Source organism: Lates calcarifer, linkage group LG1 (assembly GCF_001640805.2).
Source record: "Lates calcarifer isolate ASB-BC8 linkage group LG1, TLL_Latcal_v3, whole genome shotgun sequence".
Classification (NCBI taxonomy): domain Eukaryota; kingdom Metazoa; phylum Chordata; class Actinopteri; family Centropomidae; genus Lates; species Lates calcarifer.
The window spans coordinates 6,762,693-6,782,730 of NC_066833.1; the positions used below are offsets into that span (position 1 = coordinate 6,762,693).

The 20,038-nt window shown below is 38.4% G+C and overlaps 2 protein-coding genes across 4 annotated transcripts in view; both read right to left on the reverse strand.

Moving 5' to 3' along the window:
• Positions 1 to 1,800: 1,800 nt before the first annotated feature.
• arl5a (ADP-ribosylation factor-like 5A) lies at positions 1,801 to 9,795 on the reverse strand. The gene is given in 7 exon segments (XM_018696515.2): positions 1,801 to 2,448; positions 2,674 to 2,759; positions 2,761 to 2,826; positions 4,646 to 4,729; positions 5,009 to 5,156; positions 5,278 to 5,338; positions 9,412 to 9,795. Coding segments are annotated over 7 exon segments (540 nt in total). The 5' UTR covers positions 9,458 to 9,795; the 3' UTR covers positions 1,801 to 2,399.
• A 918-nt stretch (positions 9,796 to 10,713) lies between these two features.
• The window catches only part of cacnb4a (calcium channel, voltage-dependent, beta 4a subunit), a 31,818-nt gene continuing 22,493 nt past the window's right edge, over positions 10,714 to 20,038 (reverse strand). For 2 of the 3 annotated variants that reach the window (XM_018696516.2, XM_018696519.2), the window contains 11 exons: positions 19,401 to 19,523; positions 18,634 to 18,761; positions 17,880 to 17,959; positions 17,642 to 17,661; positions 17,235 to 17,315; positions 15,196 to 15,254; positions 14,996 to 15,105; positions 14,708 to 14,859; positions 14,091 to 14,186; positions 13,752 to 13,928; positions 10,714 to 12,736 (listed from right to left, as the gene is read on the reverse strand). In XM_018696516.2, the coding sequence (XP_018552032.1) occupies positions 12,473 to 12,736; positions 13,752 to 13,928; positions 14,091 to 14,186; positions 14,708 to 14,859; positions 14,996 to 15,105; positions 15,196 to 15,254; positions 17,235 to 17,315; positions 17,642 to 17,661; positions 17,880 to 17,959; positions 18,634 to 18,761; positions 19,401 to 19,523 (1,290 nt within the window). In that variant the 3' untranslated portion in view covers positions 10,714 to 12,472. The remainder of the gene's footprint in view (positions 12,737 to 13,751; positions 13,929 to 14,090; positions 14,187 to 14,707; positions 14,860 to 14,995; positions 15,106 to 15,195; positions 15,255 to 17,234; positions 17,316 to 17,641; positions 17,662 to 17,879; positions 17,960 to 18,633; positions 18,762 to 19,400; positions 19,524 to 20,038) is intronic. The other variant, XM_018696518.2, reaches the window with a different exon arrangement.

The window sequence follows — 20,038 nt, forward strand, 5'->3', positions numbered from 1 at the left end:
GCATTCCAGGTTCAGACAGGGTATCACAGACTTTTAATGATTCTAGCAGTCAAGAGAATGACTTCCCAATGCCAATGACACCCAGGGAGGGGGCTACATGATGCTTAGTCACTGGAAAAAATGACTGATGACCTGTGACACCAGAACACAACAGCTGCAGGGAAGACAACCACAACATAAACACTGCCAACTGTCAACTTTAGCTCACCAACACCAAAACAATGAATTCTCCTGAGGTAAAAGGCCTAAAATGAAACCAATTAGTCAGTCATAGAATGACTTTGCAAGAACAGGATATGTTGTCTACAAAAGGGCAGATACATAGTAGAACACACACACTGTGACCTTTCTAGCTCTTTAAGAAGCAAATGATGTCTTGGGTTGATCAATACAAACAAGCCTGAACTCATTGTGTGAGAAATCAAATGACTATAGTTTTTTGTTATTTGGACAGATATGCTAAATAGACCTGTACAAACAGAATATCAAACAAAAAGCTCACCTTTCCAATCACATCTCTAGGGGTCATTATAGAGCCTGCCAACATCAATAATGCATTACTCAAAAAAGGTCTCCTGTCCTGCACTGTGGTTTGGTGTTAAATGGATAGTAAATGTACAGTATACCAATAATTATTATCATCGTGAACTGCTTTTGTGTGCCCCTTATTGACATTTTTTTATCTGGGCATTATTTGGGTTTGACTTACCTGTTACAACACCTAAAATGTATTCACCAATCTGCAAAATAATAAAATTAAAATATTTAACAGTTTGATTAATAGATATTCACAGTGTGAAAATAACAACAATGCCAGTCTGATGATGTTTCAATTCGACACATCATCGGACCAAGTTCACTAATGTTTTAATGTGCATCAGTGGATTTGCATCAGTGAATTAGGTGGGAGACAGAGGCAAGTATCTATAATATTTGACAGAAAAATCTAGCTTTTAGTCCACTCACTAGAAATTTTCTGGAGCTTTCAGACACATTTTGTGGCATTTTTCTCATTAGCAGTTCAGGAGAAAACCTGATTTTCACACCTCAGGATTTTACTAAAATAACAAGTGTTGATGTTTATTATTTTATATCCCCACCTTTGTCAATAAGTTCAGTTGTTCAAGTCATTTTGGTACTCAATTTTAGGCTGAAGCACAGAGCAATTGTGCCATAAAACCAAAACTGTGAGCTAGAGAGATTAAAAGGGCCCAAAGGCCTTCAGATTGGTTTTATGGATGATGATATATGATAAAATTAAGGTGGGGGCTGCTTGCTGACTTTGTAAAAGTCAACTTACTTATACCTATGATACCATGCCATGACAAGAGATCTGAGAACCCAACTGAGGAAGAGCCAAGGCTAACAATTAAGTGATACAGCACAGGAGGAACCACAAATGAGTGGAATGCCAAGTCTAAAACATAGTTAGGCTTTGAATTGTATTGTCATTCATTCAAATTAGATTTTAGATTCTCTTTTTCCCCCCTATCTTCTTCACTTTGTGCTGTTCACATTTTGGATATAGTCTCTCCCTGAATTGCTCTGCTGTCTTTTCTCTCTGGCACTCTTCTCCCTCCTTCTGTAGCTGCTCATCATGCTCCCTGAAAAGCATGAGGGACCATGAGCTCATGTGACACATTCTGCCCCCTAAAGGACTAAAAAAAAAAAAAAAAAAAAAAAAGAGTAACTGAAGTTACAAACACAAAACTATGTAGTTCACAATCATCCCAAGATAAAAGTAAATCATACAGAAGAAAAGAGCACCTGAAAGAAATACTCATTCATGACATGATGCAATTCACTTGAAACAGATAAAAACACTTTATTTCACTGATTATTCATAGAGACTGAAAGGAGGAGGGCATTTTGTGATTTTACCCTCCCTTCTGCATGTTTCAGTCACCATTACCCATCATTCTCTTGAACATTCTGCTGCAGGCACCACGTTAAAAGAGAATACTGGACTGTACACACAGGGGGGCAATAAAAACTGCCACAGCTAGTCCGGCAATACTGCAAGGCCACCATGGGCTAGACTCACACACAGCTGAAGAATAAGTCCATGTACAATTCAAAGTCAGACACTTTGCTGACCTCTGAGTTTTTTCTGAAAGGAAAACCGTGCAGAAATTTCAATTTAAATAATTGAGTCTATATTTGTTGTCCAAAGTCCTTCTGAAAAGGTCATGTTTTTGTTCAGAGTTCAAATGTCTTTTTTAAAATAAGTTATCACAGAAGAATGTAACGTCCTGGCAGAAGTCTGCCCATGTCAGCTTCACAGGAAAGAGGAGAGGGCCATCCATCAACAGACCTCACCCCATCCTCATTTCAAGCTCATGGCTGGAGGCAGAGAAAACAGAGAGCAACGCCGCACTCCTGATCAAAGTCAAAGGTCATCATCTCACACGCAGCCGTGACATCATCCACTCAAGACCCTGGCACAGCCTGAAGGCGAACAAGACATTGAAAGTGTTGAAGAGGAATGGGGACATGGAAGAGAGAGTGGCAGAAATGCAGATAGGCAGGCATTAAGACAAAAGCTCTGTATGCATACTGTATTAGAGCAAAATTTTATATATATAAAACACTTTTCCTCTATCACAGCACAATGTTAAGAGTGCATACATAAATTACAATTTTACAGTCTATTTTAACAAAAGCAGTTCTCACCCCTCCCCAGTGAGAGCACAGCAGGCCTGGATGTGCCACTGGTGGTCTTTGACAGAGGTAAGCTGGAGACTCTGAGAGATCTCAGCCTACAGACATGCAACCTTTCACATCCTGCTTGTTTGCAAAGATCAACAGCCCTGCTTTTCTTAAATCCTGGAGGGAAGATAAGAGACAGGTAAGAAATATTAACAGGTGAGTTTTACTCAAATTTTAATGTTTGAACACATGAAAAAAAAAAATCTGTATCAGAAAACAATATCTCAAATGAGAGACCTGTTAATTAGTTTGAGCATAACAGGCTGTTTCCATCCTTTGGCTACCTCTTTTACATTTACAAGATGTGCTGTGACTTCAACTTTAAAATAACTAGTCACAAACACCGCTTCAAAGGCAGATTATTTAAAATTGCATAGCACCTAACATTATTTCTGTTTGATGTTTTGGGATTTTTTTTGGTTTACTTTTATGGAAACTGACTGCTTTATATTCTGTATTTTTAGATAATATTTGAGAAAGTTATCTTAAATAGGGGCTGCAACAATACATCGATCTACATCAATACATTGATTCAGTGATCAACAGTCCAATAGCATCTATCCAAAATGAAAACATCTATCAGACATCAGATATGTTGTAATGTCCCTCACCAAGCAGAGCACGGAGACATCAGCTAATTCAGCAACTTTTATCAAGCACGATAACACAGGCTACCGTGGGCCGTAGCCAATGCTGACAAAAATAACAAAACCTCCAAACTACCTACATCGACTCACTTTCAGCCCCTTTTTCTGTGGAAAGACCCAAAGACTGCCTCCATACCCAGCTCCCAGCCAATTACAGGCAGCTGACATGACAGACAGGCTTCACTGCGTCTAAGCAACATGTTCATTAACCCTGGCATTAACGTTACTTCAACTGAACAGTCGTTCCTCACCAAACCAACACTAATATAACATGTAACATCACAGTTTTAATATAATCATTTGTAAGACATGCCTTTAATTTGAAATTCCCCTGGCACATCTTTCTCCGCCTGAGTACGCACACCTACAAACAAAATGCAAGCAGCACCATGGCAAGCAACTAGAAAAAAAGTCAGTGAAGATACTGTCTCTCCTCTGGTGAATAAATCAGCAGTGTGGAAACATTTTGGATTTTGGAAAAAGGATGGTTCAAATGACAAGCCGCATGCTGCGTGCATGCCAAAATTCTCAGGTTTACTCAATATCATGCTTTAATGTATACAAATAGGAATTAAATGTTCTTTCAGTTTTCTTTTACAGAATATGAAAATTTTAAGCTCAATATATCAGAATGTGGCACTTTATGAACAGGATTTATCTATTTTTATTAAAAGCAAAGATTGTTTTTCAATTAAATGTCTGGATGAAGCTCAATAAAATGTCAGATGATACTTTAGTTGCTTTTTGTGATTTGATATGATATGAATGGAAATGATAGTGTTAAATCAGTATACAATATTGTCTCATATCAATTGCTGACTCCTGAATCAAATCATATTGTAGCACACTTTGTGATATAGGCAAACATTGAATCCTTGTCCACTGAATCAATATAATATTGTATCGTTATGAAACTTGTGATTTACAGCCCTAATCTTAAACATATTTACTAACTATGCATTTTTTGACTTGCCTAAAATAATGATTTTTGTTTGGGTTTTTATAGTATATTCATCATCATATTATATATTTCTTTTAAACGGCTTAATGTTGTGCTAAACGCTGTTAGCTTGTATTTAATTTAATGTGAACTTTTTGTAGCTGTTAGATGCTTGTAACTCACATTAAAAATAATTTGGAGTTAAAGTAATTTTCATTTTCTGTTTTGGCGTTAGTTTTACATGGCATTTGTCTACCCTCATGACCTCCAACAATTTTTTTATGTATGAAAGATGATTAGTTGAAGTGTCGCAAAGATGCTAATGTACTTTTGATATTGTGATACTCACTTCATGAGCTAGCATTCTGTAGAGTTCGTCTTTGGTCACCGAGATCCTTTCTCTGTCTGTGCTGTCAACCACCACAATTACAAACTAGTCAGAAAAGACAGAGAGAGGTATAGACAATTAATAAAAAAGTACTGCATCTAAACTTTTTCAGACCCTTGCCTGAACTCTAGGTGCAATGATGCTGCTGTTACACTGGACTGTATTATAATGAGGAAAAAAAATAACTGTTGAAAAATCTGACACACTACCTGCACTAAGAAATTTCTTCACAGTGATAACTCAGACAGATCTACCTTGTTGGGTGCCAAATGAAGCACCAAAGATCTTTTAAATTGACTGTGGGCCAACATATGCTACTATTACCTCTGTGTTTGTGTAGTATGTATTCCACGAAGACCTAAGGGACTCCTGGCCCCCAATGTCCCACATTAGGAAATGGGTATTGTTAACCACAATCTCCTCCACGTTGCTCCCAATTGTAGGAGAGGTGTGTACCACCTCATTCATTGAACTAGAACATACAAAATGGAAACCATCAGGTGGTGATGGTCAAATTTATGACACATTTTATGGATGTATAAAACTGTGAAGACATAAGAAGCTTACTGAAAATACTATGTTTGTATACTTACAACTGATAAAGAATTGTGGTCTTGCCAGCATTGTCCAGGCCAACGATAATTACTTTGTGCTCTGAAAGGCAAAAAAAGACACTTTTCACAGAGATTCACAGAGCTAATAGTGACATCAATATGTGGGCTATGTCTGATTCATACGTAAACTGTCAAGTAATGTGTTTAAATTATGTCTTTTGATGTGGAACTGCATTGAGCAATTCAAATAACAGGCCATTTTGTGTTCAACACTATTCTTCAGTACCAAAATGTGTAGTTTTACACATCTAGCATCACTGAGACATTGTGGCACTGTGAACAGTGTACTTTCACAGCTACAGATGAATTAGTGGGTGGTCTTAAGCAAGCTTGTACAATCAGGTTGAACCCAGCAGCAGCTGTGGAGATAGGATACATGGTCACTCTCTCTCAAATACACAGAGGCTTTACTCATGAAAAAGACAAGCAAGATGTGACGACTAGGATGAATTGCACTCTTGCTGTTGATGCACTGAAGTAACAAGACAATACTAAGAAGTCCTACAGTAAGCACAAGGTTGGGATAAAGGTAAAGAACACAAGATTTCACAGCAGGAGGGATCAAAGTGGTGGCTGGTTGTCTATAAATCTTGTGTGGCATAATACCCAGCTCCAAGCATCTACAGCACTAAAGGACCTTCTCAAATAACAGAACTAAATTACAATGCCATTTTTAAGACTCTGTGACAACACAGAAAACAGATGAGGAACAAAGACTGGCTGGTGTTGTTAGTTATGGACAAATGGGTAATCAAGAGACACTGGAGCATGACAGAACGAGATCAAGCCCACATTCTACCCTCACTTTTAAAAAACAGGCTTATCAGCACTATCCTCATGTTTGGTCTACAGAAAAACCTAGCATCACACAACAAACACACAGAGGCATGCACACTAAAAATACAGTACACTGGGTATTCTTTTAGCAGCAACTTACAGGACAATCGCTCTAAACTGCTATGAGTTACAAATTCTGAAATATATGAAATTGATTTAAAATGGTTTTTTGATAATTTCCAAGTTTCCAAGATTACCTTGTTTTTGGGCTGCATACAAACAAAATAATTTCACTTATAACTAGTTATTCCACGGTTTGCACAGCCTGGTACAGCTCTGCAACAGCCACATGGTAGTGTGTGTGCATTGGTAACTTGGGAACAGAAAAAACTATTGTCAAGAGAGCATCATGTGACAACAGTTTCAGCCAACAATGATATATCAATGTAAGTTTGATGGAGATTTGGCCAGTCACACAACTACAGATGTCACCTTAAATATGAATGATGGGATACCCTCTAACACACCACAGTATCAGCCTGGTAACTGAGACTAACTGGTCTTTAAACTGTAATATGTTGTGCCAAAGTATAAAACAGATTCACAAATGCACTGAAGAAATGGGCAGTAATGAGCACTACAGCCTGTAACAGGTGAGACAGTGAAAATAAATTTAACACAATTAAACGATTCACAAGATGTGACCCATAATGTTTCCTCTGAGGATTGTAAATAAAAGAGTGTTGGGTAATAAATATACTTCTTTATTATAATTAAGCTTACACATATTACTGGACTGATTTGTAAATTAGCAGACTACACACAAAATTTCCCTTCCCTTGTCTGGAATACACCTTACAATTCAGTGAAATTAAAGTCAACAACCAGTGTTGAAAACATAATGTATGTACATTACCACATACAGTTAATAAATACTGTAGCTCTCGCACTGTAAGTTGCGAGCAAAGAAAGTGAAAGCAGCAGCAAACAGAATTGCACAAGATCAAAATGTTAGTCTTAAACATGCAACTCTGCCATGTTGAACCTAAACAAAACACCTGTGAAGACAAGGAGTAAACAATTTGAGCAAAAATATAGCCTTAGCAAACATAACAGACTACATGCATAGACAACAAATAGCACTGAAGACAGTGTTGATCAAAAGTCAGTCCTGTGGAACCACAAGAAGCTGGGGCAAAGAATCTTGTGGGGGGGGGGTGGGTCATGCAGGTGGCAGTAGCTATATGGGTTTCCACAATCCAGTCAGTCTGCAACTGACTATTATTTTATTATTCTGACAATTATTTTCTTTATTAGTTGTTTGGTTTAAAAAATGTCTGAAAATAACATAAAAGGCCCGTCATAACAGAGTTCAAGATGATATCTTCAAACTCGTCAGTTTGTACACTTAATTTAGGTCAGCAGCAACATTTGAGAGGGCAGAACCAGCACATTTCCTTTTAAAAAAGATTGGAGTCTAATCACCTAACTGATAAATAAGCTGGTCATTTAAACTGGTGATGCTGTGGTCACCTCACAGCAACAAGCTTTTCTGTGTGGAATTTGCATGTTTTCCCTGTGCCTGTGTGGGTTCTCTCAGGGTACTCCGGCTTCCTCTGACCATCCAAAGACATGCAAGTTAGGTTAATTGGTGACTGTAAATTGCCCGTAGATGTGAATGTGAGTATGAATGGCTGTTTGTCTATATATGTTGGCCCTTTGATGGACTCGTAATCCGTACAGGGTATACCCCGCCTCTCACCCATTGTCAGCTGGGATAGGCTCCAGTCATCCCACGACCCTTAACGAATTAGCGGTATAGATAATGAATGAATTTAAACTCTAATCCAAAGACACAAATGTTAGATAATGCCCAATTCTTAAGTTTGAACATGGGTGTCTGTATCTGCAGGGTTTTTCCCACCTGTCGCCCAATATCTGTGATAGGCTAGGATAGTCTCCAGGAACCCCATCACCATTAACAAGCCAAGTCTGTAATGTCTAATTGCACATCCTCTTCACTGTGAATGAACTTCTGTTGTTCCACTGGGCAGAATCCATCAGCTGGGGACAGCCATGGTACGATTTCCTGAGGCTTGAAAGTGCAGCTGGGGCTAGATACAGGAGTTACAATAAAAGCCTTACATACTCCAGGGATAGGATGGATGGAAGCAAAATGGAGCAGAGCTCAGAGGAGATGTAACAGAGGATGATTTGCCAGACAAAGATGGCAACAGCAAATATTTACAGTTTATGTCATATGGCAGTCAATGTTGGGTAGGCCTGCAGAAATCGTTTTCATTTTCGACTGAGATAACAACTACTTTTTCAGTTAAATGTTTAGACACGCCTATCAAAACTTACCGCAACCCAATGTGACACCTTCACAACCAAAATACAGTCACTTTACAATAGTGTAACACAGAAAAAGGCAGAGACCTAGGGTTAGTTTTCTGTTGACTGATTAACTAATTATCTGCTTCAGCTTTACTGATAGGTATGTAAACAGCTAACAAACCTTTGTCTTTGAGTGCAGAAGTCACTGCAATAAGCATCACAAGATCAGGAGTAGAAGTAATAGACCTAGTTTATAGCTATTTTATTCTCAACTGACTTAAAGCATGCTTGTCCCATGTGATCTAGTCATGACCAAGATTGGATAGTGATACTACAATCAGAACAAGTTAGATACTTAGAAGTTAAACTAACTGTGAATGAACGTCGGGTTAACTGTATTCCTGTCATTACTCTGATAAGGTTAACGTGATTACACTCGCAGTAAAAAGTCAGCGTGACTCACTCTGAAGTCATCCATTGATCCTCACTCGACCGAGCACTCTGCTGATGTGGCTGACTTTCAGTGTGCTCTTTTTGTGTAGCCATCCCCACTCATAATACCGGTCAACCAGTCTGAACACTGGACCCATAAGTCAGGATTCGTGTTACAGAGGTTTCGCAATGAGCCGCCTGTTTACTAATCCAAGATCACTAGCCGGGGATCGACTAGGTTTCATCTAACCTGCGCTCCATGCTCCGAGAGCATAAATAATCTAACACGAAGTTAATACAGAAACAGTGAACAGAGTTAATATAAAATTACATACAAGTTATGGTGAAACAACAACAGCATGAATACACACACACATACATCTCAGTGACCGGCTTTCTGATGAGAAAATAAGACTTATACTCATACTTATAGTGTCATGTGTATATTAGCTGTATCCAAGGCTAGTATGAGCGCAGCGGACCTGTCGTTCACAGTGGGCCCTCTGAACCCACTTCGTTCCCCTATCTTCGACATTTTTATGATAAATGCCACGGCATCATGCTTACCTTGATGATTAAAAAGCCTCCACAGCTTTGTAAATAGTATTCCCATGGCTGACGATGAGGTTTTTTGATGCCAGCTTGTAAGAATCCGCTGTAACTTAGCTAGCTAGCGTTGATGCTACTGAGTGCTATCAACATTACCTAGCTAGCTAGCTCGCTAACTACACAGACGAAGAGCTGTCAAAGCTAACTGCAACCGCCATACTTGTATGAATTAGTCTTAATGTTATCTTCCCCATAAGATGGATATTCAAGAATGACGGTTAAGTTACTGCCGAAAACAAAACCGAAACGCTAACCACTGTGTCTAAGTGGTTGGTAACAGCTGGCTGTTGTAAAGTACGCTGCGCTAGTTAGCTGTCAATGTTGCGCATGCGTATTTGCACTGTCCCGTTAGCCTTGCAATTATATTTTACTGCTTTATATGGTCATTTTTCTCTATTATTTGGAGAAAAAAAAAGAAAAAAACCACCTGTTAGTATAATACAATACAGTTCAACAACACCAGAAATTACATCCTCCAAAATGACTATACAGAATCAACAGAATCTCTCAAAATTTCAATTAAAACAGAACATTGAAAGCTTCATGAAGGTTCGGATTTATCGCAAGACTGTTTATTAGACTGCATTAGTGTTAGCTAGGTGTACCTAGTAAAGTGCTAACTGATTGTATAGTAATGTACTAATACTGTAGTGTTTTTAAGTGCCACGAATTCCATGGTTCCATGAGCTCAAAAAGGATTACCTCAGAGTTTTCTTCTATAATAGTAAATGGGGCACTGTTGAGTTTTGGACTGTTGGTCCAAAAAAATAAATAATTAATTAAATAAATAAATAAACAACAACTTGAAGACATCACCTTAGGCTCTGAGAACATGCGATTCATATTTTCTGACATTTTCTAACCAGTATAATATAATATAATATAATTATATCCAATTCAACAATAACAATATAGTATTATATACTAAGATGATAAGTCAAAAGTAAATTAATTAGTTGACCTACCAAAACATTATCTGCAACAATTTTGATAATAAATTAATAATTTCAGCCTTCTTTCACTCCAAATTCCAAAGAATTCTTTGGTTCCAGTCTCTCGTATCCAAACATGAATATGAATATGCTTCTCTTCACTCTTTAGTGTTAGACTGTTCAGGAAAAAATAAGCAATTTGAGTCTTTAAGTTAGTTAGCTAGTTTTGAAATGCTCACCTTGTTTTAAGCATATCAAGACATAATAGAGATAGAAATAGAGATTGAAATGGGTGTTGGTGATTGGTGGTTTTGAACAAAAACAAGTGTTATCCATACAACAGCATAAGGGCAGTTTATTTCATTACAATTGTAAAATGACAGTGCACACAAACTTCTAATCAATGCATCATTCTCTCACAGGCAGTATTCAGATCTTTAAATTGTTGCTTATGCTCCAGAGTTTTGAAACAACAACAATAAAAGCTACTGTATATGGCAGATAAGAAGTCTCCTTGTTGATCTTCCTTTTCCAGAATCACTGAAGCACAACGAGATCTCTGGCCTATGGACTAAAAAATACCTGAACTTTGGACAAATATTAAATTACAAGATACAAGGATATGTCATGAAAATGTAATTATATATTAATCCTGTATTAGCTGTCAGCATACAAGTGAATTCTGGATTTAAAAAATGCAGGGAACTGGAATTTTCATGAACCATTTAAATTACACTGACAAATGCAGCACAGTAATGCCTAAATACTTTCAGATAGTTTATAGGTGTCTTTAATGAAAATCAAATGGAATAGCTGAAAATATGGAAAAGGGGCCTACTTAATGTAACTGTGACTTTATTTTATAAAACCTTTAAAAATAAAGGGTGATGGAGGAAAATAATTTATAATTTCAAGGTGTATGCACAGCAGTGAAAAATGAAATTAATGGAATATAATTTCATGAACTGAAATTAACTTTCTTTCAATTATTTGACTGTATTTACATATGGAGGCCCGCAATATACCATAAGTCACTCATTAAAATCCAGTTCTATTAATTCAGTTGATGTTCTGCCAAACACATGACAGACAACAATAGCTGATAATCGCATGGCATATGAAAAACATGCTGACTTGACCACTCTAATGACTCCTGTGCTCCTTATATTAACAACTTTTTTGTAACAATTAAATCATAACATCTTTTAACAGTCTAACATAACACACACAATCGAACCCCTATCAGATGGGTGAGAACATAAACGCTACATCTGTCAGCACACTTCTAGGTCTTAATGACCTCTCATTCCTGAGGTTTGGAGCTTTGAGATGTATCAGATCTCATGATTTATATATTTCTGTCTTGAAATGGTTGGTGAAAAAATGGAATCAAGAAAGAACAAAGAGTGTGCACAGGGAGCTACTGTATGAACCCCAAAGAGATCACCACAAACACCATCCATGTCACTTAAAAGCAAATGTGTAAAACTCTGGATTTGGGAACAGGCTTCCACAAGATTTATTACACTCACATCAATGACAGTGGCAAACAAACTTGAGAAGCATTAAAGATGCATTATATTCTGCTTCTACCAGCTCCTGGGTGCGTGCAAACAGGTTCTGTGCTGATCATCACCACTGGATGCTCTTGCTGTCTGGCACTGGATTGATGCATGTAGTGACCTGTAATTATAGTCCTACCTGCATGCTACAGTAACAGCTGAGGTGGCGGGAAGGGTCCAGAAGGGTCCATTCTCAAGCCACATCTGGGCATATTCAGATCAGCTCCAGCTTAATCCTTCCCTTTAAAATATAACTTTTCTGGTCTTGTGCTACTTTCATATCCAGTTCCTTCTCTTGTTCACATTAAAGCAAGAACTGGATTCTTAATTTTTTAGGTTCAAATGTCCATTTGGCGGAGCAAAGGCCAAAGGGAATATGAGGTACTACACATCAATACGAGGTTGTTACAGTCCAAATGAGTGTAGTAGTTTCATCATGTTACAGCAAAGCTGCCTCAACTCTTAGGACCTGGATGGCTGTTTAGTGAAAGACAGGCTTAGACTGTGTTTACAGCAGACCAGAGCTCAAAGCCGGTGCCTGGATTCCTGGCTGTAGCCTCCTGGCGATCCTCGGGTACGGTGAGGCTTGTAAGAGTCCTGGTAAGGGTCCTGGTAGTCCTCCTCCACCAGAGGTGAGTGGTCCCGGCTGTGCTGCGAGCCTGAGGACAGACGGTTGCGATTCTTCCGCGCCCGTTCATTATGGTAGTTCTCATCGGCAGGCATCAAGCTGCGACGTTCAACAGGTGATTGGTCTGTTGTTGTGTGGTTGCTATTCCGGTTTCTTTGGGCCTGTTTGAGAGAGGAGATACTGATTATAGTGTTTTGCTTTGTGTTAAACATTTGACACAAAAGTTGAGCAAAATATATACAGTAAATGATGATGTTAGATATGATACAAAATTAGCAAAAGGTTTGTAAAATATTGCAAAGGTTCAAAAGGTTTGTAAACACCTGGATCATATTCAAATACATTTAAGTATATATATATATATATATATATATATATATATATATAGATAGATAATAGATAATAGATAGATAGATATATTTACTTTAAGGTCACCAGTGTAGACTTGAAAGGTGGTTGTAAAATAGTTATAAAGAGTTAGCAGTTTCCTCATTGCTGTCAATAAGGAAATAAGCAAAGATCAGTAGCCTCTGACAACTTGAATTCAGTTAATTCCAGTGCATTCCAAGAGTGACAGGGAGTGAGCTGCAGCTTAATTCACTTGTTCACTGCCACTGCCATATACTCAGTATGTGCCAAATACTTGCTTATAATTGCTTTTGGTGGAGTTTCAGAGCCTTGAGGAGAGCAGCAGCATGATACAGAACATTTGAATTATTGAACCCTCTTTTATTTAAGTGTCTGGAACATCCACATCATTTGAATGCAAGTTGATTATGCTGCTCTATCCATAAGTAAACTGTTTTTACAACCACCTTTTGAAACTGCAGGGCATTGTTTGATACTCAGAATATTTAAGTATTGCTTTAAGCCTGTTGCCAGAACACCTGATAGCAGCTATAATTCATGCATCTCAGCTATGACTTTAAGGCATAATACATAGCACAGGATTAATGTCACAGCTTCACATAATTGCACTGTGTCTTTTCCTCTGTCCTAAGGGTTACAAAATGTAAAGGTATATTTTAAAGTGCTTGAATTTTACAGATAAGCAACATACAAACACAGTGATAAATAATCAGGACGATCAAACTTACAAACAAGTTCAAATAAATTTACTATTAAAGGAAGAAAATATAGCACAACTTCTTCTTTTTTTAAGTTTGACAAGTTCACCTGAATGGCAGCAGGATATGGAGAGAGAGCAGTGGAGCCCAGATTGCGTCCTAGCAGGGGGTTGAGTGGCGTGCTAAGTGAAGTGTGTGTAGCACGCCAGTATGCCTCCAGGTACTCCCCCAGATGTTCACATGCATCTTCAAGCTGGTTCTCATCCAGAATAATATCAAACATCTCCTGAGGTTAGAAAGGAAGATAAGAAAGTGTAGCTGCTGCATATGGGTTTCCTGTCAAAGTTTCACCACAGGTGGTTGCAGAATAAAAAAATGAATGAAAAAAAAAACGAACTAGGTGGTTGGTGCTTGTCTAGATTTAAAAAGGTTTTTGACGTGTACTCACAGAAGGACATTGCGCTAGTTTTTCAGCTGCAACAAGTTGCACATTCAAGTGTTTGCTTTGAGATTTCCCTCTTGATTTGATCAGTCGCTGGAGGACCTGTGGTAAGCACATATACAGTACAAAATATGTCCAGTTGTGGAGTAAACACCAACTACTACTCAGCAAACAAGCCAAATTCTTGGTTAGACAGGCCTCTTTAACACCATCTCCAGTCCTGTGAATTACAACTGCTCTCTAAACATTAAAGCTGCCATATGCATGTTTGGGAGACAAGATTAAATTTCCAGAAAATCAATCCACCACAAGTACTAACATGCCTGTCACTGCTCCTATAGGTTCAAACTCAAAGTGTAACAGAACAGTCATGCCTCCTGTTTCAGACTTCCCCTCACTGCCTGGATAGGTTCACTCATATTTCACTTTGAAATGTAAATATCAGGGGAATAAAACAACTGAGATTCTGTTTGACATATTATTTTGCTTGTTATTGCCTGCTGAGTGCAGCAAGTTACACTTACAAATAATGTTAATCCTCCAACTATGGCTTTAATACTTAATACTACATACAGGAGATAGGAGATAGCAACAAATGTGAATATCCAAGCCTTTAATCTTACCTTAGGTGAGGACACTTTAACGTGGACGATAATAGGTGCTAATGAGGTCTTGATGAGCTGTGCTGGATGGTTAATGGTGTCTGCATCCAACACCACCAGCTGTAGAGACCTGGCCAGCTCAAAGATCCTTTCTATTTCACTCTGGACCTCCGCTACAAGAAGACAACAACAACATGTAGCAGAATAAAGATGAACACGAAGGAATATGAAGGTAATTACAAAATATTCACAGTTTAAACACCCACAAGACATGCACATCATTGAGTGAAACAGTTCCTGTAGCTTTACCAAGGCTGGAGCGGGTGTTGGATCTCTCAATGATGGCCCTCTTACTGGGGTTGTTTAGTACTGACCTCTTGGCCAATGATATGTCAGCTGTTACCCTTGTAATGGAGATCCTGCAACAACACAAAACAGACATGTCATACAGAACCAACATGAAGGATGATGCACTGAACAACAGACACTGCTTAGCTTTGACTGCTTACCTCCCATCAAACCTGTGCTTCAGGAAGTCAAACAGTGCCTTCTGCATCATATCTGTCACCTACATTGAAGAAGGAGGGAGGAAGTGGAGTAGACAGGATTAAAAGGAGAGAACAAGAAGAAAAAAAGAATGTAATTCAAGACAGATCAGGCAGGGAGGCTAAGGAGGGAACACAGTGTTAAGCATATTACAAGCAAACAAAAGAGGCTTATAACATCAGCATTCTTACACATCTACTGAATATACTATAGAGCAGCAAACAAGTGGAAGTGAACACTTATTATTCATTCTGATGCCATCCAGTCAGGATGCTGCTGAATCTGAATGGTCTGTGAATTACACACTTGACCAAGCAATTCGTCTAGAGCGAGTAGTTTCTTTCCTCCTGGCTCTGTGCAGAACAAACGTGGGCCACATTAAATAAAGTGATTAGGAGCTACAATGAGAAGTGTCACAAAGGCCAATGCACAGGTGATGAACTGGGGCTATTATACAGTGCAGCCTCCCATACAGCTTTGGCCGATGAATATGATTGCCACTCCGAGGCCTTGAATTGAAACCGAAATCCAAGATGAGGTGGTTGTCTTTGCTCAGAAAGTCATCCTTAAACACAAGCAGTCTTCCTCTTTGCTTGAGGTGTTTGTCTCAAGGAAAGGAATACATGGATACAGGAACCAAAACAGGCGATGTTCTGTGTTTAGCTGTACCAGCTGTCACCCTGATTTGTTCAAATGAGCTTGACAGTGACAGACGGATGACAGTAGCTTGATACCCTTTGAGTTGAGTCACAGAGCAATTGTCAGATGAAAAATAGCACTATTAACATGTGCAATGACTTTGTGGATTAAAAGGTGATTAATTTCCAACTATACAGCTATAGAGAGCAACAAGTACATTACTCAATTAGCATGCTTTTCTGCTACTTCATATGTTTCTCTACATTTTGAGAGATGTTACTTTATTCACTACATTATTGAACTACAGTATACATATATAATACATATACATATACATATACATACAATATATAAAGTAGATAATTGTGATCACTAAAGGGAGCTACATCCCTCAGCAAAATCCTGTCCATCATCAGCTTTATTATTAATTAAACTGCCTTCCTGTGTTGAAGCAAACAATAAACCGAAAAGGTGTCCGAAGTGATTAGTAGCTATAAATCTGTGTTTTTATGGAAAAATGAAATGCCATTTAGTAAATCATCTCATTCTAAAAGCTATATTACAGTACACACATTATTCTCTGCCTCTAATTTCAAACCATGCTCCACTTTTTCAGACTGATGCAGTTTACCCAGAAGGCTGTTACCACGGCAACACCAGAATGGGAGGCGAGGACTGTGATTCCATGACAACTGACTCCAGCTCCCACCTCCCACCACCTCCTTGGCCTCCTTTATTGTTTGTCCTGTGGTTGCAATGGTAACTGATAATCAATGACAACTTTCAGTTTTAATGTATATCTCTAAAGATTAGCCAGAGCCTGTGACATGATGCAACATAGGGAATGAGTCATGCACTGTCACCCAAGAAAATAATTATTGTTATTATCTATTGTTTATTTAACAATGTACAATACATTTATTGTACAAGATATAAGTAAAAGGCCATTCTATCTGTAGTCCCTGGGTGGAGGCCACCAGTAATGTACAGGTTGCAGAAGTACAATTACGTCAAACAAGCTGTTTCAACTAAATGAGTGATAAATGAAGTAAAGTGAGTTTTCTTGCCAAATGTATTGGCGTTAAGGTGTTAAGGTGTGTAAAATGTAAGGTCAGGCTTCTTTCCTGTTAATTACCACTAATTTTCAGCATGTCAACAATTTTTGTATTTGATTTCACTATAAAAGTTCATGTTTTGGCCTCGTTATAAAGTATATGTAAGCACACGACCTTGAAAATTTGATACTTGTATTCTTAGCAATAGAAAACAATTGGCTAAGTGATGTATGGTACAACAAGATTTCCGTTTTGGCTGTGAGAGAGAGGCTGAGTGAAATGCCTTGAGGGGCAATAGCACATCCTACCTCATAACCTTTCAGGGATGGTCCCACCAGGACAACCGGTCTCATGGAGGGAACCACGTCATATGGAGGGATGTGCTCAGCCTGGAGGGATGGGAAGACACAGCTTAAGTCAAACTTTGATATTATTAGCAAGTGTCACCTAAAGTCTCCAAGTCACTAAGCAGTCTTTCAATCTGTCTCTGGCATAACCTGAGAGTCATTTTAAACTAAATAATGCTCCTTGATAATGTTCCCCTATTTGTACACTGCTTTCAGTGTCAAAGTCACAAGTTAAAAAAAGACTAAAAGATAAAAGTTCATTCAAATAACTCTGATAAAACAGGTAAATGCAGATGACCTCATCAGCTGTAGAGGTGGTACTCTTTCCTACAAAACATGAAAATAACTAAGCAATACACCACGCTCACCACTTTCTGTTTCTGCTTTCCTGAAAAAGAAAAGAAAGATTGAGTAAATAAGTGCATTCTGGACTAGGCCTGTACATCAGTTTATATCAAAAACTATAAAGCATCATAATATCACATGAGGTAAATAAATATTCTTCACACATACAGAGCAGGAACTGAGACAAACAATTTCCTCTGTGAATCTGATGAATAGTATTTCCTCTCAGACCTAAATCAGACTTGTGTCTTTGGGACGAACCTGCAGAGTTGGGGTTTGGCTTGAATGTGCCGGACACCATTTCTCCCAAGCTAGACGAAGAATTCCCACTGGATTTACTGCTACATTGATGACAGAGAACCGAAAGAGAAAGGTGTTAGGTTAAAAACCAGCAAGATGTCATCCATCAAACACCACCAACCCCTGGAGAACAGGTGATCACAGATTGTGCTCAAGGTTACACATCATGCTACTGATAGAAGAAAGAAAATGACATTCAGTACTGTATATCATTTCTTGGATGTAAATAACCAGTAGGAGAAGTGTTTTTAAGTCATGTTCATATGAACAAAATGCTTTTTGTAATAGAAATAAATAGAAGAACAAAGTGACTCAAGGTGACAAGTTTTTTTTTTTCTTTCACCTTTTTATTTTAAGTAAGGAAAGATGACGGTACTCAGCATCTCTAATCACTTTGGTGACATAAAACACATCACCCCATCTGATGGAAAATTCTGTGGTGGTCACGCTTTAGGCACATGTCTGAGAGGTTGGACCACACAACACAACTTGGCTTTCATCCACCCGACTTCCTCCCTATCTGCTGGCTCAACTGCCAGGCTCTACTCATCCCCAAAGTGGCTCTCTACTCAACTCATCCCCAAACCCTCCATCCAACCCTCCTTATCCCTTTTGATCCATGTGTCTACTTTACAAAATCTGCTACTGATTCCTCCTCCGCCTGCATTCTCACATCCAAGCTCTCGTCAAATCCCCCTCCTCTTCTTCCACTCACCCATGGAAGCGTCCTCTCTTCTGTTCCTGCTGAAGTCGGATATTTTCCAGCTTCAGAGGGCTCGGGATGAAACCAATGTCACAGCCTTCCTTCACCAGGCGACCAATCCACCAGTCGTTGTTGTACTTCTGTAAAATGTAGGATAGAGAGTGATAACTGATTATGGAGAATCACAAGATAATCTTTCATAATCTCCTATACTGTAAAATATATTTATTGGATTGCCATTAATATTAGTATCTTGTAACGTCTCAAGACAAAACAATTTCAACTTGGCACTGTGGAATCATGTGGGATCATCCTCATCATCAATGTAAAATCATGATCCAAAAATACACCTGCCCTATAGGTCTCAATCACAAACAAACAAAGAGGAGAGCCTAATTCCAGTATGAGACACCATGAATTTCCACAGATGATCTAATGACAATATCAAAGAGAGGTTTGACGATGTCTCCTTATCAGCAGTGACCGAGTTTCAGGAGGAGTTTAGCTAAGTCATGACTGTGTGCTACTAAAATCTTCATTCAATAAAATCAAGAAAAAAAAACAAAAAAACAGTTGGATTCCATTCAAGGCATTCCTCATGGATTCTGTGCTGAGAGTGTTTCTTCAGCCTCTGTTTCCAGGGTCAAGAATTAACTTTGAACTTAAGCTTCCAAAGCCAACATGGATAAAATGTGCTACAATTCCAAGACAAATAGTGGAGTGTACTAAATGAAATAGTGCCACGAGTTTAGAATCACTGGATAGTGACTGAATTGTACCTCTTTGATGTGGAGGAAGTCCTTGGCATCAAAGGAGACAGCAGTGCCAGCCACAGGAACATCCTCATCCAGCGCACCACAGTAGCTGACATTGGTCCTCACAGCAAATGCCACTGCTTTAGTCTGTGAGACAGAGGGGAGGAAAAAGTAACCAGAACAATAAGGAATAATAATAGGAATAGGTTAAATGGATTAAATCACATAATATTACATTTTATATTAGGATATTGGTATATTTTTTTTATAGAAATTTGATCGAGAAGAAGTCAACAACGTAAATGGACAAACAACAAAACAAAAAATATAGTCAAAAATAGAGCCATTGCAACACCATCATTCTTTTCTCTTTCAGCCATTCTGTCTGTCTCCTGGTGTGCTTGGGATCATTGTCCTGTTGCATGACCCAATTTCAGCCAAGCTTTAGTTGTCATACAGATGGCCTCACATCTGACTCAAGAATACCTAGGTATTGCTGATGATCAGTTAATCAAGAGCTTTTGATAAGCAGCACCTGGCTGCTACTTACCCTCTTAATTGATTGTGTGATTTTTTATTATGTCTTGATATGTAAAACCATAGAATTCAAAGAGGGTGTACTTTCTTTTTCACGACTGTATACACAGAGAAGCAGTTAGACT